The 24,954-nt window shown below is 52.5% G+C and overlaps 1 protein-coding gene across 1 annotated transcript in view; it reads left to right on the top strand.

Annotated features, from left to right (window-relative positions):
* The window catches only part of OLFML2A (olfactomedin like 2A), a 35,705-nt gene extending 11,161 nt beyond the window's left edge, over positions 1-24,544 (top strand). The window contains exons 2-8 of the mRNA XM_022578762.2: positions 4,675-4,938; positions 9,520-9,627; positions 11,764-11,973; positions 13,774-14,020; positions 16,199-16,429; positions 17,502-17,687; positions 18,674-24,544. Coding sequence (XP_022434470.1) covers positions 4,675-4,938; positions 9,520-9,627; positions 11,764-11,973; positions 13,774-14,020; positions 16,199-16,429; positions 17,502-17,687; positions 18,674-19,278 — 1,851 coding nt within the window. The 3' untranslated portion in view covers positions 19,279-24,544. The remainder of the gene's footprint in view (positions 1-4,674; positions 4,939-9,519; positions 9,628-11,763; positions 11,974-13,773; positions 14,021-16,198; positions 16,430-17,501; positions 17,688-18,673) is intronic.
* The last annotated feature ends 410 nt before the right edge of the window (positions 24,545-24,954 follow it).

A 24,954-nucleotide genomic window follows, 5' to 3' on the forward strand; every position in this document is an offset into this window, starting at 1 on the left:
GTTTTGGATGGATTAAGTTTGGGGTACCTTTGGGGTGTATCCAGAGGGAGGTGTCCAGCTGACCATGGGCTCTAGGGGAGGTCCTTCCCTGCAGGAGGACATGGAAACTGTCTCTCAGTGAATCTGGGCTGGCCATGAGAGAACAGGGAAGATTCAACCTCAAGGTGACAAAATTTGAAACTGTTCTGTTTCTAGAACATTTCATCGGTTGAACCCCCTCTTCCCCATTCTGGCCAGATTTATCCATCTCCCTTCAGAAATACCAAGTACACCTTCTCGCCATCTTATTGTGGGATTTCCTTGCCAATTGCTAGGGAGCTTTTTAAGCACAAGCCACCCACACTTCTGGGGGCTTTGGCAGCAGTGTGTGCTCAGCAAGCCTGCAGGGAGGCATGGGGGGCTGAGGCAGCAACTCCAGCCCTCAGGCCAAGGGCAAGGTGGGTCAGGCTCAGTGGGAGCCCCATTTCCCCTGCCCCACCAAGGCCTGATCCAGGGCCAACATCTCTATCCCAGCTCAGTTGCTGGTGGAGAAGCCCTTGCCTGGTGATTACTGGTGGTCATAGGAGGAAGAGCATGTGAACTAAATTTTGGAGCCAGCCTGTGCTGTGTGACCCTGGGCAAGCCCCTCATCTTCTCTGATGCTCAGATTTCTCCTCTGCAAGATGGGTCTGTGGTGAGAGCAAAGAGGTAGAAAATGATGTACAAACGTGAGGGAGATTTATTGGGAGCAACTTCAGTAGCAAGTAGACAACAGTTGTTCTATGCCAGGCACTCTGCATGCATTGACTCATTTTAGCCTCAGGACAAGCTTATGAGGAAAGGAGTGTTATCCTCCCCATTTTACAGAGGAGGAAGCTGAGGCTCAGAGGGGTCAAGGTCATGCGGGGAGGACACGTGGGAGCTGGGATTTGAGCCCAGGCCGGGCTCCTTTCCATGGTGCTCTGCCGCCTCCAGTCAAGCAGCACAGGACATAGTAACCACAGGAGGTAGGGGCCTGCCTGGGCTCCTGGCAGCCGGGGCTGGAGCAGAGGCCCTCTTCTGACTCCATTCCTGACTCCTGGCCTGTGTCAGGGCCTTGGCCGCCCCCATCAGGACGTAGCACCTCATCTGAGGAGGGAAGGAATGTTGCGGTCTGATGTGGAGGCCGCTGCTGGTGGGGATGGGCGTTGGATTATGGGTGAGTCCTGAGGAAGAGGCCTCTCTGGCCTGGCCACACAGAACACACACACATCCCCTCACTGGGCTCTTACCCCAACCTGGGGGAGTGGGTGGGGGGTGGCTAGGGGTTCCAGCGGAGCCGGGAAGGGGGCCCAGAGTCTCAAAGAGAAGACAGGCTTACCATAGTAGCAGCGATCTAAAGAATGTACAGCATCCAAGCCTGGCTGTCCGCGTTCACAGGCGGGGAGAATTGCCCAGCAGAGCCCAGGGTACACTTCGCCCACAGACAACCAGGGACAAAGCTTCCACCCGTAGCCACCTCCTTCCCCACACTCATCCTCCAGGGGACAGCAAGTCTACCCACCCTGGGCTCTGATCCCCTTGAACAAGTCATTTGATGGCTCCAGGGCTATTTCCTCATCTGGAGGACACTGCTAAGAATATCTACCAGTGCACCCATGTGGAGAAACAAAGGGAAAAACAAGCCCCTGTCAGGATTCTTGGTGGTAATAATAACAACTACAACATGTTCCTGGTATTCCGTCTCTCATTTCTCACACGGTCCTTTGCTGGGTACGCACTAGCAGTACCCTAATTTTACAGATGAGGAAACTGAGGCACAGAGAACTTAAGTAACCTACCCAAGAGCACACAGCTGTAGGTGGCCCATGGCTGTGTTCCTAACCACTGCCCCACACTTCCCCAGCACTCAGTGAGTTCTCAGTAAATGTCTCCTCCCTGGGCTGTGCACCCCAGGCTTGCTTCCTCCACCCACCGCCTGTCCACAAAGCAGCCTGAGTGAGTGTCCCATGATGCAGATCTGACCCTGGCTCTCTCCTACTTAAAACCCTTCATGAATCCCCAGTGTTTTCGGGAATAAGTCCAGATCCTCAGCCAAGTTTCAGGGCCCTCCATGAGCGGGCTCTACCACCCCCAGCCTTAGCTCCTGCCACCCAGACTCTGCAGGCACCAGCCAGAGTCAACCTCCTCCAAGCCTCCAAAGTGCCAGGCCCTTGCTTGTCTTTGCATATATGACTTGCTCTCCCTGGAATGCTCTACTCGTGCTTAGAGATGTCCCCTGGGGTACCCTCCTCTGAGCAGTCTTCATGGGTGTCTTTTTCTGTGATCTCAGAGCTCACTACATCAGCTTCTCTCATGGTTGAGAAGGTCAAGGATGTACCTCTATTTCTTCTGCACCTCCAGCTATCACCCAGAGTCTGCCTGAAGCCAGGGGTTCAAACAGGTGTCTGAGGGCTCAGAGCAGAAATGGAGTGCCTGCTGCCCTTCCCCAGAGGGCCCTGGGACACTCATGGGGACTGGGCTTGGCAGAAAGCCCAAGGGAGCCTTGAACTCACCTGGGTCCTGGTGGCTTCAGTGAGAGCTTAGTAGCCATGAGGCCTGCGGTGTTGGTTTGTTGATTGAGCCATAAATAGCTGTGTCCTGAGAGCCTGGAAGCCCAGGATGGGCTGGCTGAACCAGCTAGGGCAGTGGCTGGCTGGGGCTCCGAGAGCCCGGCTGGTGTGTGAGGGCAAGGTAGGCTGGAGGCGGTGACTGGGCCTGGCACCTACCGCTGATCTCACCAAGCTGAGTCTTGCAGGCACAAAGTCCTGCTGCCCCAGGGACCAGTGACCACACTTAGACACTGGGTATGTGGCCTCCCAGGGTGGGATTGAAGGAAAAGGGAGGAGGGAAGGGAAACCACTAAATGGAGGTCATTTGAGCCTCACTATGAAGAGGCCGGGTATGGAGAGTCATCCATTTTACCACTGAGGAAATGAGGCTCAGAGAGGTCATGTAACCTGTTTAAGGTCACACAGGATATGGGGAGACAGATTTGTAGGAGATGCAGCATAAACCAGTGATTTCTATCTGGAGGCAGATATCCAAAGCTGGATGTTCCCAGGTGAAGCTGTGTGAACTTGTGACTTCTCCTCTCTGAGCCTCTGTTTCTTTAGCTGTATTAACAATGGCTCACACTTAAGACACACTCACTATTGCTTAGGCTCTGTTCTTTACCTATATTAACTCTTTTAATCCTCACGACAACTCCGTGAGGCAGGAGCCCATTTTACAAATGAGGAAACAGAGGCACAGAAAAATTGGGTTGCCCACAATCTCACAGTTACTGGCCTAGGCTCCAGACACCATGCTCTCAGCCCTGTGCTCTAGAGTGTCTGTAAAATACGGGCTTGTTGATCCAACAGATATTTCCAGGGCTCCTACTATCAGCCAAGCAGGCACTGTTCTGGGTATATAGGAGGGAACTAGACACAAGTCCCTGCCTCTAAAGGTGCCTTCAGTAGAGTTGGGGAGACAAAAAATAAGAAAACACAGATATTTCAGATGGTAGTATGTGCAATAAAGAAAAGCAAAGCCACTAGATAAGGGGACAGAGAGAAATGGGAGGTGTGTGGTCAGGGAAGGCTCCTCAGAGGAGGTAATGTGTAAGTTAATGTGAGGGAATGAACTCAGGGAATATCGGAGGGATAGGGGTTTCAGGATGAGGGTACCAAATCCGCAAAGGCCCCTGAGGCTGGAGTGGAGTGAAGGAAAGAGTGGCAAAAGGAGGGCCTTGAGGGAGGGTGTCAGCCCACATAGGTCTTGAAGGCCAGGCTAAGGACTTTGGAGGTAACGATACCCCCCGCCATGCACAGATATTATTAAAGGGTGTAACGCACCTGAAACCTGGGATGTAGTAAGTGCTCCGTAAAAGGTCTCCATTCATATTTTTTTACTGTTGTGACAAAATACACATAACATAACATTTACCACTTTAACCATTTGAAAGTGTACAACTCAGTGGCATTTATGTAGTACATTCATAATGTGTGCAACCATCACCACTACCTAGATCCAGAACATTTTCATCACTCACTCCAAAAGGAAACCGTGTACCCACTAAGCAAACGCTCTCCATTTGCTCCTCTCTCTACATCCTGGGAACCACTAATCTGCTTTTTCTCTCTATGGATTCGCCTATTCTGGATATTAAATAAGTGGCTCTTTCATTTAGTATAATATTTTTCAAGGTTCATCCATGTTGTAGCATGTATCAGTACTTCATTCCTTTCTATGGCTGAATCATATTCCATTGTGGGGCTATACCACGCCTTGTTTATCCATTGATCAGTTGATGGACATTTGGGTTGTTTCTACCTTGTGGTTATTGTGAATGGTGCTGCTGTGAACATTCCTGTACAAGTCCTTGCTTTAACACCTGTTTTCAATTCTTTAGGTATATACCCAGGGGAGTAGAATTATTGGGTCACATGGTAATTCCATGTTTAACTTATTGAGAAACAGCCAAACTGTTTGTCACAGCGGCCATTACTCTTTTCATTGTTGTTATTATTATAAGGCTTCTGTTTCCTTGTAAGGAAATTTGTTTCCTTCTCAGCCCACTCTAATGGTGCCCCCAAAGGCCAGGGGGCCCGGATCCTGCTACCTGTCCCTCCCTCTGCTTCTCTCCCCCTCCCTCCAGCGCTGGCCTTCGGCTCACCGGGGCCCCTCTTGCAGGTGTTCGGCGACGTGGACCAGGTGCGCATGACCTCGGAGGGCTCAGACTGCCGCTGCAAGTGCATCATGCGGCCGCTGAGCAAGGACGCGTGCAGCCGGGTGCGCAGCGGGCGGGCGCGAGTGGAGGACTTCTACACGGTGGAGACTGTGAGCTCCGGCACCGACTGCCGCTGCTCCTGCACCGCGCCGCCCTCCTCGCTCAACCCCTGCGAGAACGAGTGGAAGATGGAGAAACTCAAGAAACAGGCACCCGAGCTCCTCAAGGTAGACTTTCTGGAGTAAAGGCCGGGATGGGACCGCACTCCTGCGTGAATACCTAGCATAGGCTGGCGCTGGCTGTCCCTCCAATGAAAAGGCCACACGTTCTAAGGCAGGGGTCCCATTTCACAGGTGAGGAAACAGTGGCTCCCTGAGAGGAAACCAATTCCTGACTAAGAGCATTCGGCCAGTCAGTGATGGAGGCAGCATCCTTTGGCTAGCTTACCTGGATAGAGACCTTTACCATCTAGTAGCATCTATCCCAGTGTCCTGTGTTTTACCCAACCAGGTCATCTGTCAGCACCTCCACGTAGTATTTTGTGGCATTTGATTGTTTTTTATGTAATAACGTTTCCCATATTCACGTACCGCCTTCGTGCCAGATGTTGTGCTGAGCTCTTTTCTTTTTTTTTTTTTAACATTATTTCTCTAAATTCTTAAACCATTTTGTGAAGTATGGGATCTTTGTCCTCATTTTAGAGGCAAGAAAACTGAGGCTTGGAGAAGTTAGGTAACTGGCCCAAGCTCTCACATAATGACATGCAGCCGCAAGTCTATACCATATTTTTATGTAAATTTTGGGCTTATAGTCCCCTCCCCCCACCCCACCATAGGAAGATTAGAAAGAGGCGCCACTTCTACGTGACACAGCCCTGTGCCGGGCCCACCACCAGGACCCATGGCTTGGACAGGCATGTGCAGGGAGACCACAGTCCCCCATCCAGCCTGGCACCTTCGTGCCATTCACACCATGCGCAACTCCGTGCTTGGCGGGCCTGGTGGGGCTGGGATGTGAACTCACGGCCTGCTGTGTCCAAAGCATGTGTTCTAAATCACCCTGCTCTCCTGTCTTCCTTTCTGTAATAGCCAGATAATTTGGTGGCTTTTGAGAGGATCCTTTTCTTTTATAATTCCTTCCAAACATGTGTCTGTTTTGCCCTTTTCGTGTCAAGAACCGTGAAGTTGACTGAGATGTTACCCTACTTGTAAGCTAACAAGTTAGCCTGCTAGTTTCATGGACGCTGGCAGTAGACACGAGCCAGAGACAAAGGACTTTATTACTCACAGTCGCCAGAGTGTCTCCACTTTCTTGCACTGGTTCTCCCACTCACTTCCCACAGGGTGATGCAGTGAGGGCCAGATAACACCTGCACACACAGTGGGATGTTTTCCAAGAGAGGAGCCCCAACTTAGAGAATCCAGATCTCTTATAATGAGCACCAAGCACACCTTCCCTGCTCCAGAGGGAAACACTCTCTGGATGCTCCAAGGCTGTTCACTCTGCAACAAGATGGCCTGGAACAAGGACAGTCAGTGCCTCTGCAGGCAAGACATGCAGAAAAGCAAGAGGCCTGGGAAGAACTGTCTCCCGACATTTGGCTAAAAATGTTTTCTTTAAATTTAACTTTAGTTTTATTTTTGTAACTACTGGATGGATACCAAAACTCTCGAAGTTGGGGGTGGTGACTGAATTTTAGGCCAAGTGGCCTCTTGACAACTTGGCAGTTCCTGGACCACACTGTCTCCCAAACCCAGTAGGGCCCTGCAGACTCCAGGCACTGAAGCCATAGGCCAGTCTTCAGTTACAGGGACAAAACCAACTTTTGCTCAAATCCACTTCTCAACAACTGAATTGTAAGCATACTTGACATGAGGATAGACAAAACCTTTTCCTAAATGCTGGCTAATTTAATCCTTCCTACAGCCCTTTGGAGAGGGAACTTATGTTCCCAGCTTTACTTGAGGGAGGAATCTGAGGCCCAGAGAGGAACTGTGACTTGCCTAACATAACACAGCAAGAAATCTGAATCCAGGAATTCTCTGCTGTGTCCCCTTGCCCAGTGGAGAGGTCACTGGGCAGTTCTCTCAGCCGGGAGCTGTCCCTTCAGTGCACAGCAGCCATGGGTGGTTTTATTCAGCCTTAAAGGACTGGAGTGGGGCAGTGGTGGGATTAACCCAGCAGGAGGGGTCGTAGGAGGAACACAGAGAAGATACTCTGCCTCCTTGACACTGTAGGAGTGTAAGTGAGTACCCGACAGGTACCCAGTGAGCCCCAAGAGGAGAAGTGGACAGAGGCAGTAGGAGACAGAGCTGAGGCCCCTCTCATTTGGCTAGGCTCCCCCTCCCTCAGTGGGCAGCCCCCCCAGGAGAGGAGGTTAGGGGAAGCCCCTGTGGAGGGGAACAGGGCAACCCACCCTATACCTGCCCCTGTCTCTACCCCAACCCTTCCCCTCAAGCTAAGAACTGCAGCTGTGATTTAGCCTTAGTTGCATGGCTCTGAGGAGGAAGAATGGGATTCTAGATTCCCTTTCCTTCTGGACCTGAATTCGGCATGGCCCCACCCTTGAGGAATTCCAGCCCTATGGGGACACAGCTCCTGACCCCAGTAATGGCAGTGCGGTCAGTGCCAGGCCAATGGACGTCCCAGGGACTGTGGGAACCCAGAGGAGGAGGTAACATTACAGCTGGGCTTTGAGGGATGTGTAGGAGTCCCTCGAGCAGAGCAGAAATAAGAACATTCTGGGTGAGAGTAAGTGGAGTGGGTGTGACCCAGGGTGCCTCCCTGCCCTCTCTCTGCCCCAGCCCCACTAGCCGCCTGTCAGTTCCACACTGTACTTCTCAAACCGTATGTGGTGAAAGACCAGCTTTTCAAACAATCTGTCAAGAACTGGGAATTCCTTGGCGATCCAGTGGTTAGGACTTGGCGCTCTCATTCCCAGGGGCCCAGGTTTGATCCCTGATCAGGGAACTAAAATCCTGCAAGCCACGTGGCTCGGTCAAAAATAAAATCTGTCAAGAACCAACACTCTTGTAAAATACTGTAAAAATGAATTGTTAGGAAAATGAATTGGAATAGAAACAGGCACGCAAAATACAAGTCCAGTGTTGTATTATTAGAGTCTACAGATATAAAATTTCTCTGTCAAATGGCTCTGAAAGTTTATAAAAGCCTACGCTTGCTTTTTGTAATTATTTTATCACAGACTGGTAACGAGCAGCTTGGACTTGTGCTGGTCCGCAGACTACATTTTGAGTTGCTTGGCTCAAACACACCATGTGTCTTCGCACCTCCAGCTCTTTGCACGAGCTGTTCCCTTTGCCTGGAATGTCCTTCTCCGGCCATCGTTGTCTGATTTGTGCTCCTTCTCCAGAGCTCAGTTCAAACAAAACTTCCTGCTGGCAGACTTTACTAAACCACACACACTCCCAGACAAGGTCAGTGCCCCATCGTTAATGACCTGGGCACCTGTGTGTGTTCCCACCTGCATTCCCCGATCCAGGCACCTCTGTGTTACTCTGCACTCCTTGACAGCCTGTAAAGGACCATGAAGGCTCGTGTCTGTATTGTCATCACTGTCCTGAATGCCTGGCCCAGAGTGAACATTTGCTGAGGCCGAAGAAGGTGGCAGGGGCAGATCAAGAAGGGCTTGAATGCCAGGGTCAGGAGATAAGTAGTCACACTTGGGCAGTGGGGAGCCACAGCAAGTAATCTAGCAGGGAAGAGACCCATGGTCAAAGCTGTGCTTTGGGAAGCCAGTTTTGGTGGCCATGAAGGCAGCAGAAGTGAAGCTAGAAGGTCCCATTTAGCCGCCTGGAATAGTAATCATTGCTGGTATTCATGAAGGCCTTGCTGTGTGCCCATTCTGAGCTGAGCCCTATCCAGACGGCACTGCTCCGCTCCACAACCCTGCTGCCCATTTCACAGAGAAGGAAGCTGAGGCCCAGGAGAGTCTCCGTGCATGGTCCTCAAACTGAACTCCACAGAGCCCTGGGGTACCATGCAACCCCTCGGAGTCTGAACAAGGTTGTAGGGGAACAGAGAAGACTCGAGGCCCTATCCCTGCTTCCACCAGAGCCCCCACCCCCTTTTTCTGTTTTAGAGATCAAAGTCTATTCAGAGAAGAACCCTCTGGCTTAAAACAGCTTGAACACCCCTGGGAGAGTGGGAGTAAAACTGTGTTGGAAACAGCTGGCCAAGGCCAGACAGGAGCGCCACCATGCTCAGGCCCTGAGAGCGTGTACAGGGGTGGCTGGAGGAACCACCCGCTGGAAGCAAGGGAAAGCTGATCTCCCAACCGGCTCCTTGTGCCAAGGTTTCCCTGACACTCTCGCTGGCATCTTGGCCACTCTAGCTAGGATGCTGGGCTACTAGATGCCCACACCAATCAGGCATTGCCTACAGGCTGCCCCAGGAGGACGTAGACTCCCAGGCATTTTGGTGGGCAAATGGCTCTTTGAAGAGAGTCACAGATGCAGACTGTTAAAAGGAGGCACATGGAAGCCAAGGCTGGGCACAAGAAACAGAAGCAGGGATCCAGGGGATGTGGATGGAGCTCCCCCCATGTCCACTACACACCTCGTGGGGTTGTTCAGGATTAAGTGAAATGGCTCATTCAAGCCCCTATACAGTGTCTGCCATATGGAGGTGCTCAAAAGAGCTTTTCTTGTGTTTATGAGCAGGCTGGGTCTAGTCAAGCAGATCACTCTGAGGCTCTGGGGTTCATGCTCTGGTGGGGCTCCTATTGCACCCTCTGTGCCTGGCCGCGTGCTGTGCCTTTTCCCTAACCCTCACCCTTCCCCGGGCAGCTGCAGTCCATGGTGGATCTCCTGGAGGGCACCTTGTACAGCATGGACCTGATGAAGGTGCACGCCTACGTCCACAAAGTGGCTTCCCAGATGAACACGCTGGAAGAGGTAAGGGCAGGGCTCGAAACAGAGGCCAGGCTGGTGCAGTGCTGGCGGCCAAGGGCAGTGTCCGAAGGGGCCTAGGCAATTCTGTCTGGACCCTGGTGGCTGTTAGAAGCTGGACTCCTGCAGGGAGCTGGGAGAAGGAGATACAGGCCACAGGGTCCAGCCTTTGAGGAAGAGGTCTGACTGGGCCTCAAGGGCCTGTAGGAAGCTGGAAGGCTGGGTGGAGAAACTGAGGCACCTGCTGGTTGTATGAAAGAGGTGCAGAGGGGGCTGAAACTTGCAGTCGCCCTCAGTTCCTCAAGACCAGGGCCCATATATTGCACAAGTCTGGGGCAACCATTTGCATGAAACACCAGCATTGTGCAGGACTGGCCAAGCTCACGGGGGCCAGGCTCGAGGTAGCATGGCTGTTCAAGGACCCACCTACCGTGGAGGCAGAGGTGCTAAGTGTCTTCTCCTGGTCAGGGTAAATGTGCTGGAGGGCTGGGCGGGTGGCTGATACTGCCCCCTGAGGACAGGGACAGAGTTGAGTGAGCATGGAGGTTCAGGCTGCAGGTTTGAGGTTTGCATCTCTGCTGGCACAGCCTGGCCTCCGCCTGTTTCCTGCATCCGGTCCCTGCTGGGCTGCTGGGAGCCTGGGGATATGCAGCTGCCAGGAGGGGCGTGAAGGCTTCCTTTCCCAGCTTCCTTTCCACAGGGAGGGGGGCACCTGGGCATCCTGTGACCCACGAGAGGAGATTAACCCCTTACTCAGCCCAAAGTTGGGGTCACAGTGGCTTCAATTATTCAAAAAGTGTTTGGTGAGTATCTCTTATGTGCCAGGCCCATGCCAGCATGGCAGAATGGTAACAATCGTTGAATTTCTACTGTGCACCAGTATTTCCTGTGCATCTAGTACATGCCAGGCTCTCCTGTTGTTGGTTCTACAGTTAGCCTCCTTTGACCTCTCCTCTGGTAATCTTAGGAAATGTTAACTCACTTCACGCAACTGTGAGCCAGACAATCTGGAGGGTATGTCTGCAGAGCCTGGAACAAACCAGAAATGATTTCTGCAGCCACAAGGAAATGATTTTTAAATTATCTTCTGTTTTGCATTATCTGTGCTTTGCTTCTGTTCACTAAGTGATAGCTATGAAAAAAAAAGAAAAAGAAAAAGTTTTTGCTAACACTGGGGGGAGGCGGAGAGAACAGCCTCACTGAGGAGGAGATGGCTTCTTCTGCCTAAGGGAAAAACATCGCAGGAGGTCAGGTGACAATCTGGGGTCCCAGCTTCCTTCTGCTTTCTTCCCTTACATCAGTGTTCTCAACCAGGGGTGATTTTGCTCCCCAGGGGACAGCTGGCACTATCTGGAGGCATTTCTGGTTGTCACAGTTTGGGGGAGGTGGGTGGCGGATGCTATCGGTCCTAGCGGGCAGAGGCCAGGGATGCTGCTAAACATCCTACAGTGCACAGGGCAGCCCTACAGCACCCAAATGTCAGTAGTGCTGAGGTTGAGAAACCTGCCTTACACAGTGTGCCTTCTGTCCACCCTGTGATCCAGGTGGGAGTGGGGCTAGGGGCTGCTAAAGCCAGGCAGAGTCCCCAGCAGTAGGGAGACAAAGAGGCAGGGCAGGAGAACAAGAGGAAGAGTAAAGGTGGGGCTTGGTGCAGTGGGAGGAGCCAAGCCTGCCCAGGAGAGAAGTCGGAGGCCTGGAGACTAGGAAGGGATCAGAGACCGTAGCAAAACCCCACAGAGTTCCGGTGTTTGAGTATTTTATTAAAAAGAGGTATTTATGTATTACTTGCTAAATTAAAAGGTAATTTTAAAGTAGCAAAAGATTGGTAGCAACTTAAAAGGTGGATCCGTAAGGGACTGGCTAAATACATTTTGGCCCATCCATACAGTGGAAACTGTGTGGCGAGTAAAAGGTATGGGGAGTGCTATATATACAGATATGCAAGAGTTCCCAAAATAGGCTCAAGTGAGAAAGCAACGTGCAAAGGAAAGGAAGGCAGGGAGGAAGGGAGGGAACGCCCCGCCCGTTCCCCCAGGCCCTGCTCAGGAGACTGGGCAGCAAAGCCTTATGGCAGAAGCTGGGGTGTCCCCCGGGGCTGGGGACAGTCAGAGGCTGGAAAGGTCTTGGGTCCCGCCCCCACAGAGTATCAAGGCCAACCTGAGCCGGGAGAACGAGGTGGTGAGGGAGAGCATGCGCCACTTCAGGGAGCAGCTGGGGCACTACAAGAACCACTCAGCCATCATGATGAGCATCAAGAAGGAGCTCTCCAGCCTGGGCCTCCAGCTGCTGCAGAAGGACGCGGCCACGGCGCCCGCCGCTGCCCCAGCCCCCAGGCCTGGCAGTAAGGCTCAGGTGAGGCCAGGGCTCTTGTGACGGGCCAGAAGGTGGGTGGGCTGGGAGCACAGTGTGCCAGGACCTTGGCCCTGAGGGCCAGCTGGGTGGGGCTTCGGGGCTGCGGGATGGGCCGAGGGCTGGCACAGCGGGGGAGTCCGTGGCAGGGCGGGGGCAGGGGCTGCCTGCTGCTCAGTGAGCCGTCAACACAGGTGAACTGGGGGCAGACATGGGGCTCCAGCCCAGGGACACGGTTGTAGAGATGACCCTCCCTGCCTGGTCCTGGGGAACCAGGTCGGCTGCGGCAAAACCACTTCTAACCTCCCCTGCTGCGGCTGGGCCCCTGGCTGGGTCAGGCCTGCTCATGGGTAGATGGACAATGCCTTGGGGACCCCAGCCGACTAATACCACTTCATCCAACCCATCCTGGGGTGGAGAACTCCTGCAGCAAACACCCAGCCTTCCATATTCAAACTCAGTGCACAAAGTGAGCAAAGGCCCTCACCAGGCTGAGCCACCAGACACACAACACACCTTCGGGCAGATTTGAAAAAGGCCCTCTTGTAGGCAGACATGCTGCAGAAAAGGCTCTCCCACAGGCCAGATAAATTAAAAGGAGGCGCCCCCTTTGGGTGGATAAATTGTACAAAGGCTCCTTCCTGTGACAGACACGTACCAGGGTGTGCGGCTTGGCAAATGGAGTACAGACTAGACTTCAGTCCCATTCGTGCCCTTTTGACCAGTTCCACATGCAGGATACAGCCCACCACTCCCACAGCGGCCTTGTGTTTTGGTGAGTGGAGGAAAAAGGGAGCTGACTTCTTCGCAGACATTATCTCAGTTAATCTTATAGCCACCTGCGAGGAAGGATGCTCGTCGCCAGTTTGGCAGATGAAGAAACACGGAGCGGGGTCACTCAGAGAAGGTGGCTGTGTTGGAACCCGGGCCTGCCTGGCGGCCAAGCCCACGCTCCTCCTCTCCACCCCTCAGCCTCCGTGCTGACATTTTGACAATGGGGCTATTTGTGTCTGCAGCAGGGACCGCCTAGATGCTGGTAAAGCAGGAGGAAGCCTAGTGCCTTGACCCAGAGCTGCCTTCCTGCTCATTCGTGTGCCAATTCCACAGTAAGAATGAATCCTCCTTGGGCAGTGGCACAGAAGGTCTAGATCCTGTACTTACTGTATCTCCTGGAGACCCTGCCTAACAATGGGTGATGTCACCGGCCCTAGGTTCTTGTGCCAAGCCAGTATCAGAGGCATTTAAAAGGAAGCAAAAATAACAAAATTCACAAAATGTTAGAAACAGCATGCCCTAAGGTCAATGCCCCGGTGACCAACCATCCCAGTTTGCCGAGGACTGAAGGGTTTCCCAGGATACAGGACTTTCAGTGCTAACACTGGGAAAGTTCCATCACACTGTAATGAATTGGTCACCCTGCCTTGGGGCCTGAGAACCTCTCCCTGCCCACACACAAAGATCAATGAGTGAGAGGGACAGGGATGGGAAGCTGACTTCCCCAGGGAGCACACCATTGTAGTCTACCCGCAGCAGGGAGTGTACAGGAGTTGGGAAGTAGAACAGGAATCTAACCTATCAGGCTGGGCTTCAAGCCTGCAGGGGAGCTAGAGAGCTGAGTGGGGAAACTGAGGCACACCCCACTCATGGATGTAACTATGGGAGGAAAGCTGTGACTTCATGAGCACCTGGGATGCAGGGCCAGGAGCGACATGGCCATTACCAGTCCCCACATGCTGAGCCTCCTGATGCCCCGCAACATCCCTCCTACCATCCTCCAAATCTGAGACTTCCCTTCTCCCCCAGGACACAGCTGGAGGGAAAGGCAAAGACAACAACAAATATGGCAGCATGCAGAAGAGCTTTGTAGACAAGGGCCTCCCAAAACCTCCTAAGGAGAAGCTGCTGAAAGTGGAGAAGCTGAAGAAGGAGGGCAAGGGCAGACTCCCCCAGACCACAGCCAAGCCCCGGGCCCTGGCCCAGCAGCAGGCTGTGATCCGAGGCATCACCTACTACAAGGCGGGCAGAAAGGAGATGACCGAGGCCGTGGCTGGTGAGTTAGAGGAAGATTGGAACCTTGGGGAGTGGGGGCCCCTACAGGGACCCAGGGTCTTCTCTACAGTCAGACTGCCCCAGATCTCAGCTCCATGGGTTACCTGTTGGTGCCCTTTGCTCATCCATACAATGGTGCCCTTTGCTCGTCCTGGGGTTGTTGGGGATGAAATGATCAAATCAACACAAAGGGCCACTCAGTTCCTCTCCAGTAGTTATAGCTGTCTCCACCCTCACTGGCCTTTTCCTTCTTCATTGAAAGATATGCGGAAGGTTCACTATGTACGTGCTGTACCTTCCGGACTTTCTGCCTAACACGGAGCTCACAGTCTCGTGGGAAAAAGCATACCCATAACCAGGCAGCTGCCTCTGGTGGGCGGGCAAACGCAGGGACCAGACCAGGGTTCTGGGAAGTGACCTGGGGCCTTTGAGGCACCTCCCGTTTCCAGACTGGCCTTGGAGTGGATGGCCTCTCCAGCACCTCCCACTCTTTTCCCCCCAAAGAAGAGCCCACAGACTCTTGTATCTTTCTTACAGCTCCCTGCCCGATCACAGTGAAGGACAACAAAATAATGAACCGAGAAACAAGAGACAAAATTTCCAAGAGTTCCCAAATTTCTGGGCCATCCCCACTGGTGTGGCTCCTGATTCTTCCCCTGAGCCCCTCCCCAGATGCCTGCTCTCCTCTGATGTCCCTGAGAGGTGTCCCAAGCCTGCTCCCCCTTCCAGGGTCCTGCTGACCACCTCCTCCAGTGAGGTTCTCTGCCCAGCCCATGCCCAAGGGGGCCAGGGGTAGAACTGTGAGGGACCAGTCTCCCAAGAGCCTCCTCAATTCTTGGCCTCTCAGGGCTCAGGGGCCTCTTCTCCCAGCTCCTGGTGCCAGCTGCTGGCTCTGAGTCCTGCCAGGTCAGCCTAGCCACGGCATAGAGCCTCTGACCCCTGGCCAGGGCTCTGCCCAGGAACAGCTGCAGGCATCTGACTCTGCCAGTGAGGGCCGTGGGAACAAGCCCCTGCCCTGGCAGGCTGCCAAGGCTGGGCCCCACCGAGGCCTGCTGACCAGAGGGGGTGCCCGCATTCCCGAGAGACTCCAGGGGCTGCTCCACAGCAGGGCCTGGCTAAACCCCCGTGCAAAGAGGAAGCCCAGCAGGGAGAGAAAAGGAAGAAGTCAGGTGATTGTCTTGGAGTCAAGGGGCCTCAGTGCATCTCTGGGGGCCACACCATCGCGGTAACAACAGCGGCATTCCTTTGTCTCTGGCATCACAGCCTGCTGAGTCCTTTCACACATGCTGCTGCACTTGATCCAGCAGAGGAAACAAGCTCAGAGAGGTGAAGTGACAGCCTCTAGGTTTCACGGCGAGTTAGTGGGACTGGAACCCAGAGGCTGAGGAGTTTTTGTCCCCTGCGCTGTGCCACTGAGTCTTTCCCTACCCAGACCCCATCCATTCCAACCCAGGAAAGCGTAGGTCAGGGAGGACGCAGAGATGGCCCCAAACCAGTCCCACGGAGATGAAAAAGTCCTCCTATCAGCAAAGCCCGTGCCAGCAGGAGTGGAAGAAGTGGGGGAGGGATGCCAAGAAAGCTGAGAGATGGGAGATAGGAGATGAACGAGGGGGCAGAGACAGAGAACTGGGGTCCAGAGGTGACGGGAAGCTGGCTGCACCTGCCCTTCCCTACCTGAAGTGGCAAATCCTGGGTGAGAGAAACTAGAGGGTGTTTCCAGGGCAGCGGACTAGGAGAAAGTCTGTAAAATGGGAGCAAGGGTGTCTGCCTCCTGGAATTGGATCCAGGAAATGAAAGAATTGGTACAAAGGGACATTGAGGGGGGAAAGGGGTCTCACATCTGGCACCTCATGTTCGCCAGGATCTGTGCAAATGTCTTGTGCACATTTTCCTCTAATCAACACAACAGCTTGACGTGGTGGACCTCATGACTCATTTCACGGAAGGGGAAGCCAAGGCCCACTGAGGCAGGGGACTTGGCCGAGGCCACTCATCTCAGGGGCCTATAGCCAGTCTGCTGACCATGAAGCCTTCCCCACCTCCCACTTTTCAAGGCCTTTCACTCCTTAGGGGCCACCCGCACATCTCCCCCATGGCCCCAGCGCTGGGACCCAGTGGGCCTGGACCCCGGGAAGCGGCAGTGCTGCTGGGATGTGAGCACAGGGTCTTCTCTCCACAGATAACGCCCTCAAGGGCACTTCCTGGCTGGAGCAGCGGCCACCCCGGGTGGAGGGCAGGCAGCCTGAGCCCAACTCAGCAGAGCGTGATGAGACTGGGCCCAGGGCCTCTGAGGGAGCGGACTTGGCCCCTGGCACCCCTGCCTCGGATCCCACCCCCACCCCTACCCTGTCTCCCATCACTAGTCCTCTGCCCACCACGCCACGTTCACGCCCAGAAGTCCCCAGCCAAGGTGAGTAAGCCTCCCAGGAGTCAGCAAACTACAGCCCGTGGGCCAAACACAGCCTATAGCCTGTTTTTGTACAGCCCTTGAGCTAAGAGTGGTTCTTACATTTTTTAAGGGTTGTTAAAGAATATGGGACAGAAGTATGTGGTCTGGAAAGTCTAAAATGTTTGCTATCTGATCTTTACAGAAAAAGCTTGACAACATTAACAGTGAAACAAGGTAGTGTTTCCAACAAATTCTTCTTAAAACGTCACCTAGAACCCCATCATCAAATCCAGCAACTATTTTCACTTCTGTATTTCCTCTGTCTAGTCTTTGGCCCTGTTTTTATCTCCATGTTTATAGTTTTGGCTTGTGTCTTTGGTAGAAATCTTCCTTATTAAGTCATCGATCGATAGAGCCCGTCCTTCTGGAGGGCATCTTGGCTACCTGTGATAACAAGACAAAACCATTCCCTACTTTGGTCCACGTGCATTCCACTTCTAGGAATCTCTTTCCTAAAGGATCCATCAGATATGTGAACAACAGCTGCAGCTTAACTGGTTTCCTTGCAGCCTATTTCTAATGTCAGAAAACTGAAAATAATCTAAAGGCCTAACACTGAGGGGACTGGTTAAATAAATTCAAGGGCGCAGCTGTCTGGCGGCCTGGTGGAACCTTGAGATCACATCATTAAAAGGCCATTTAATGATGTGAGAGATTGCTCAGTGGAAGGAAAAAACAGGATACCTAAAACTGTATATTCAGAATCATGTTTTTTTTTAAGTATGTCTGCATGACTATACATGCAGAGAAAAAAAAGGAAAGGAAGGAAATACAACATGTTTAAAAATTTCTTTGAATAATAGAATTTTGAATGATTTTTATTTTCTCCATTCTCCTTTTCTGAATGTTCTGTGTTTTCTACAATGATCAGACATTGCTTTGATCACGAAGAAAGAAAAAAGAAATACATAAGCCTGCAAACAAAACCTCAGGAGGGATTTAAGTAAGACCCAGATAACGTTCCCAGGACTGTTGCTCTGGCTCAGCGTCTGTGGGTCTGTGTACCAAATGCTGCACCCCTTGCTCCCCACAGGCAGAGAGGCGAGCTGCGAGGGCACCCTCCGGGCCGTGGACCCCCCTGTGAGACACCACAGCTATGGGCGCCATGAGGGAGCCTGGATGAAGGACCCCGCTGCGAGGGATGACAAGATCTATGTCACCAACTACTACTATGGAAACAGCCTGGTGGAATTCCGCAACCTGGAAAACTTCAAGCAAGGTCAGGGACCCCTGTGATGGGAAAGAGGCAGGTGTGGGTAGCCTAGGGAGGGTCCCCCATGGAGACTTGGCCCTCCTTTGCCTTGTGGTTTCCTGTGGTCCAGACTTCCCCTGCCTGGCCTAGCTCTGAATGGTCAGCCACCCCAAGAAGAGGAGTCTGGGGGCACCCCCTATGTGCTGGCCCCAGGCCAGAAGCTGGAATGCAACAGCAAACAAGATGGACATGGTCTTGCCCTCATGAGTGTAATTTACTGTCAAGGGTAACAATGCTTAGAATTTCCACTTGTTGAGGGCTTATTATGTGCTAATCACCAGTGTGTATCAGCTCACGATATCTTTGAGGTGGGGGTTATCACCCTGTTTTACAGATGAGCAGAGCCCTAGGCCTTACAGGACCTTCAGGTCTGGGCAGGGAAGGGCAGAAATTTGGTTATCAGATCTGGAACATGATGAGGGGAAAGGGTCATTTAGACATGAGCTGCCCTCCAGAAATGCACAATCTGATGTGCATGGCAAAGGCTTCAAGAAACAATTTCAATATAGTGCTAGAGGGAGGCCTCGGGGGCTATGGGGACCCAGCCTGGAGATCAGGGAAGACTTTCCAGAGGAGGTGATGCTGAGGCATTCCCCAGGCAGATAGGATGGGAAATGGCAGTCTAGGCAGAGGAAACAGCGTGGGCAAATGCCCTGAAACAAAGCACAGGGGCTGGTAACAGCCTGTATCTAAATCCTGGCTGTGCTGTTCCACAACCAGTGACCTTGAACCCTCTGAGCCTGTTCTCTCCCCGGCAAATGGGATAATAATAGTACCTCCTTCATGGGACTGTCTTGATGGGATCAGATAACTGGCCCAGCTCCAGGCCCATAGCTCACTCAGTATCCTTGCTGGGCCACCCAAGAGCCCTGGTCCCTGGCCTCCCTGGTCCCTGGGGTGGGCTGGGGTTTTTTCGGGAAGCTCTGGTGTGACCTTCCGCCCTCCGCACGCAGGCCGCTGGAGTAACATGTACAAGCTGCCCTACAACTGGATTGGCACAGGCCACGTGGTATACCAGGGCGCCTTCTACTACAACCGCGCCTTCACCAAGAACATCATCAAGTACGACCTGCGGCAGCGCTTCGTGGCCTCCTGGGCGCTGCTGCCCGATGCGGTGTACGAGGACACCACACCCTGGAAGTGGCGCGGCCACTCGGACATTGACTTCGCCGTGGACGAGAGTGGCCTGTGGGTCATCTATCCCGCTGCGGATGACCACCATGAGGCCCCGTCCGAGGTGATTGTGCTGAGCCGCCTGGACCCCGGCGACCTGTCAGTGCACCGTGAGACCACGTGGAAGACGTGGCTGCGGCGAAACTCCTACGGGAACTGCTTCCTGGTGTGCGGCATCCTGTACGCCGTGGACACCTACAACCAGCGGGAGGGCCATGTGGCCTATGCCTTCGACACGCATACAGGCACCGACGCCCGCCCGCAGCTGCCCTTCCTCAACGAGCACGCCTACACCACCCAGATCGACTACAACCCCAAGGAGCGGGTGCTCTATGCCTGGGACAACGGTCACCAGCTCACCTACACCCTCCACTTCGTGGTCTGAGCGAGACCTGGGCTCACGGGAGAGGAGTGGCCGTGGGCATGGGGGGCTCCCCACAGTGACTCCTGCAAGGGACTCCCTCAGCAAATATTTATTTACTGGGCCCAGGCCTGGAGCTAGGTGCTAGGCAGTGGGCACAGCCAGCGTCAAGCTTCCTCAGCACTCAGTGGAGTAATAATCACTTACATTTGCACAACACTGCCAAGAGCTTCATGTGCACTAACCCACTTAATCCTCCTGACACCCTTGGAGGTAGAGACAGTTAAGCCCATTTAACAGGTGAGGAGACTGAGGCCTCACTTTGGATCCGGCAAGCCCATTTTACAGATGAGACCTGACCATGCTCTACCCTAACCTCTCCCCTACCTCCAACCCTCTCCCCTCTCCCCTCATTTCTCTTGTTCTCTCAAGTCTATCTCCCTTCCCCGGGGCTACTCAAAACCAGAGGCCTTTGGGACCAACACACTAGTGTTGGGTGGAGGCCCAGCTCTGCGTGCCACCCCAGGCCCCTGTTCTGACGGAGCTGTTGGTGGCCCTGGGGCTTTGGGCCCTTTGGCTAATGGGCTAATGTCCTTGTTCCATGCCTTTGGCCAGCCCCCCATCCCCACCCCACCCACCGTCTGACCACATTCCAAACCTCCACAGTCACCCAGCCACTGAGCAGAAACCACACCCCGAGAAAAAATACCAGCCCCCGTTCCAAGACCCCCCCCCCAGCCCGTACTCGTTTTTATTTTCTCTTATTCTTCATCAGTGCCGTCATTTGTTCCTGCAGCAGCAGCTGAGAAGGCTGCAGGCGGCTGCAGCAACTCTACCAGGGTGGGGAACTGGGCCAGGCCCCGAGGCTCCCTCTCCACCCAGAAGTGCTGGCTTTGGCCACATACCCAGGCTGTGGGACCTCTCCCCAGTCCCTCCCAGAGCCTTTGCGCCTGGGGTCCACCTCATCCTTTCTCTCTGGGCCTTTGAACCCACAACCTATATGCACTCAGGGATACCTCCAGGTCGGCCACGAGCAAGACCCTAGGCCTGAGGCTGGGTGGCACCAGGATGAAACAGGTTTCTTCTTCCTTGTCAGTCCTAACCTGGTTATTTGGTGGGCTGGCCTGGGGGACCGGGGGAGGCTGAGATCTGGGCAACCAGGTCCAGAGGAGGCTTCGGACCTTCTGGGTGCAGGGAGGAGTCAGAGGTGAAAGCTGGGAGGGAAGGAGAAAGGGATCTGTGGATCAGACTTTTCCTGGCTTCAGAGATAATGGTGCCAGGGCTGCCCCGAGCCCAGGACTTGGGGCTGAGGGTGCACAGGTGGGCTCCCCCGAGCCTCAGACCCAGCAGCCCCGGGGACAAGACCTTCAGGCCTGCCCCACATCTGCTTTGAACAGTATTTTTAGAACTGGAAGAAGTTCTCCAGTCTGACTCCCTATATCTACAAAGGAGAAATAGGCCCAGAAAGGTTTAGAGAATGGCTCAGGGCCACACTGGGAACAGGACCCAGCTGATCTCCTTCCAGAAGGGCTTTGTCTTTATCCTTTATTCTCCACGCTCAGAGGCAGCTAGGCAATAGACCACCCAGCACCCAAGTCATCCCAGCACCTTTGAGGGGTGTTTACTGCTGATCTCTACACAACCCCGGACCCTGCTTCTTTCATTCTGTCCCCATGCCAGCTCCCAGGTATCTGTATATATGAACACCCAGCTGCCATGTTGGGAAATTCAGCTGCATACCCAAGAGTGTAAAGAAATGCATTTTGTGCAGGATACATTTCTTTCAGGCATTGTCAGGTGGTGATGTTTTGTTTAAGCCGTAACTCACTCCAGAAGTAAAGGGGAATGATGACGCCCAGCCAAGCAAGGCCTGACTCATAGTGGTGAACACATCCAGCCTCCCCCGCCCAACTGAACTCTGAGGGCTCCACTTAGAAACTCTTCAGGGGGCTGCAAGTCCCAGCCTTTCCCTTGGCCCTGGGTGTGGGTTTTAGAAGACTCTGTCTTTCGTGATATCACAGCCCAACCACGTGAGAAATGTTCAGGCTCCTCTTTCCCCATTAGTCTTAGAAAAGGGAAAGTTAGAATGGACCAATTTTGGAAAAGGACAAGCAAAATGGTTTTCTCGGGGAGAGGATGCTGGCTGCAGCCTCTAAACATTCACTAAGCCCCTTCTGTTTTCAGGCCCTTGTATGTAGGTTATGTTGTAGGTACAATTATTTTCCTCATTTACAGATAGTCAAACTGGAGCCCAGAGAGGTTAAGTGGAGGCAGGGTCAAGTGGAAAGCCAGGTTTCCAAATCGGTAATATAACCTGAGCATCAACAGTGGGCTAAGCAAGCCATGTGCATATTCTTGCATCTTCACAACAGTGGAAGGTATGTACTCTGAGTGTGTCCATTTTACAGACGAGGAAACTGAGGTGAAGGGACTTACCCAAGCACAACAGCTTAGCCTGTTGCACAGTCAGGTTTTCAGGGCTGGTCAGCACATGTTCTTTGCCAACTCTGTGTCACTCTAGCAGCAGCTCCAGAAATGGTGGTCGTTGCATTTAACCAGTGTAGCCAAACCACGAATTGCATCTACATAGGAGACCCAAGAAGGAGGTTGGGGTCAGTTTATAAAGAGCCTTGAATGCCAAACCAGAGAAAAGAAAATTCCAAGACAACTGGATTTTGTTCTGTTGGTGACAGGAGGCAGGGAAGAGTTTTTGTTGTGGGATTTATTACAGTTGGTAACAGGTACTTCAAACGAAGGAGAGGGCTAGCTTTTCCTACCGACCTCAGCTGTGACAGCAAAGGAAGTTGTCTCTGGTGTTTCTGAACAACATGCTATGTGAAGGGGCTTTGGCTGCCACATTTGAGTCCTCCCAAGAGATTTCTAGACCTTAATATTTAATTTGCTCTGTCTGGGAGGCAGCCCTAAAGGTGAGGCTGGGGGTATTTCCTGGGAATGACTTGAGGGCTACTGAAAGCCCGTATGTTCTAAAGCACCTTTTCCTCCATGACAGCACTGGAAACCACTCTGGTGACAGGAGGACACAGCACTGGATGGTTTTCAGGGAGCCCTGGATAGGAGTTAGGGAGTACTAGGTTAGAATCCAGCTATGCTTCTGACATGCTGCACAGAGGGGACAGATGTCAACTCCCTTTTATGGCTGAAGACCTGCAGCTTAGTGAGGACAAAGGGCAGCTGAGGGCCCAAGCAGTACCCTCCTAGAGCTAGAAGTCACCTTTACATACATTATCACTAATCCACCCAGGAACCCCAAGGTTGGCATTACTTTTCCCTGTTACAGGGAGTGAACCTCAAGTTCAGAAACGTTAAGCAACCTGCTCAGGGTCACAAATCTAACAAGTAGTAGAGTCAAGAGTTGAACCAGGTCTGTTTTTACACCAAAGCCCCAAACTAACTGTTGTTAGGAATTTTGTAACCAGTCAGGTTTTCTTCCTTGCTTTGGCTAATGGGAAGCTCAAAGTCAAATTTGAGATTATTTTTAACAATTGTACTGAGTCTCCTACTGGACTCTGGCTTCATTCTGGCTTTCTGCTTTTACCTTTACCCTGATCTCTTTATTTTTATTATATTGTATTTTATCTATTTTTGTAAATTGCCACAATACCTTTTTTTGCAACAAGGTGGAATATACCTAAATAAATACGTGATCAAAAGCTTGATTTAAAAGTCTTGACTAAATGCTATGGTCTGCATCCTTATCATAACACAGACATTTAATAACTTTAAAACAATACTTTGTTATGAGAATCGGCCTTGTTGCTAGAAACCGATCTGGATTATGAACTAGGGCAGAAGAATCCAACTCAGGCTGACAACCAGGCCCCTCCCAGTGAAGAGGAGAAGCAAGCCATTCCCAAAGGTATGCAGACACTACCTTGCAGCCCCGCCTTCAGCTGCAGAGAGAGAACCCCAGGGAGGGAGCCTTGAGCATCACTTAGTCCCATGTTCTCAAACTTCAGTCCTTCATGTACAGACCCTCGTTGTGATCTTTGTCATTTCCCTCTACCATCTTCAGTATAGTTTACTATTTCTTTTTTCAATCATTTCATTCTTTTTACTAAAATAATTTTATTTCAAAGGGAAGCTTTATAAGCTGTCAGCAAAAACGAAAACAAAAGATCTTTAAAAAAATTTTTTTAAGTAGGAATATTACAATAGTAAAAAGAAAGCCAGTGACCACAAACACAAGGTGACCGGGATGCAACACAGAACAAGCAGCACTGTCGCATCCCACTGGACACCGTGCCGGTGAGGCCGGCCAAAGCGCTCTGTGTAAAAAGGAAGATTAGCAAATGTTCAAGGGACATAAAGGGCAAACCAGCAGCAAGTGGATATTGTCCTTGATGTAATCAGAGGGATGGGATTGGAAGGGAATAGCTTCTCCCATGTGGCTTAATGGCCCTTCACGTGGTGGCTTAGGTACCTCCAAGGAGTTCTCAAACCACTGATGGGTGACTTGGATTTAGACTAGCTTCCCAAACACACACACACACACACACACACACACACACACACTCATTCAGCCAGGCCTTCCCTCCCCGGCCTCCCCCAGCTACAGGCCAGCCTCGGCAGAGCCCCTGCCTTGCCTGGTAGCTGGGCACTGTCCCTGTGGCCCTGGGCAATGACGAGGGTCCCAATCCCCACAGTACAGACAGGTCAGAAGCACAATGCCACACCTACCATGGCAGAGGCTGATGGGAACATGTCCCTCTCACAATTCAGACTCCACTAGGGCTGACCCTAGTCCCAAGCAAGCCAAACATGGCTGGGTTTTAGGTAATCTGGACCATGGCCTCCCCTCTCTGACCCCCTCGCCAGCACCAGTCCCATCTGCTCTCCACCCCATCCTCCCCAGCCTTTGCATCAGCTTTGCATCCCTCTGCCTGGTACACTGGTGCCTGCACCTGTGCGTGGTTGCCTCCCTCTGGTCACTCAGGTCTCAGCTTCCCCAGGGAAACTGTCCTTCAATGCTGAGTCTAAAGTCATCCCCATCGGGCTTCCCTGATGGCGCAGTGGTTAAGAATCTGCCTGCCAACGTAGGAGACACGGGTTCAAGCCCTGGTCCAGGAAGATCCCACATGCCACGGAGCAACTAAGCCCGTGCACCACAACTACTGAGCCTGCACTCTAGAGACCACAAGCCGCAACTACTGAGCCTGCGTGCCACAACTACTGAAGCCTGTGCGCCTAGAGCCCATGCTCCGCAACAAGAGAAGCCACTGCAATGAGAAGCCCGCGTGCCACAACGAAGAGTAGCCCCTGCTCGCTGCAACTAGAGAAAGCCTGTGCACAGCAACGAAGACCCAAAGCAGCCAAAAATAAATAAATAAAATTAATTTTTAAAAAAAACTTAAAAATAAATAAATAAAGTCGTCCCCATCACAAGCCCTCTCGTCTCTTCACTAGCAGGTATTTTTTTATTAGTTTTCCTGCTTAGGGCCTGTCTCCTGTCACTGGAATCTGAGCTCCATGAAAGCAGAGCTTGCTCCCTACTTGTTCATCAGCACCCAGAAGACCCCCAACAAATGTCTGCAAATAACCGAGTGATCTGTCTCAGAACCTTGGGCAAGTTCATGAACAGTCTGCTGAGCAAGCCACCCTTGGTTCCAAGGTCATGGCCACTGAATGGGCCACACTTCTTTCATTTTATTCGTGCAGCATATTTGTTGAGGCCATCCCTAA

Source organism: Delphinapterus leucas, chromosome 6, assembly GCF_059928025.1.
Source record: "Delphinapterus leucas isolate spDelLeu-1000000601 "Yukka" chromosome 6, BTC_Dleu_Yukka2, whole genome shotgun sequence".
NCBI classification, from domain to species: Eukaryota; Metazoa; Chordata; class Mammalia; order Artiodactyla; family Monodontidae; genus Delphinapterus; species Delphinapterus leucas.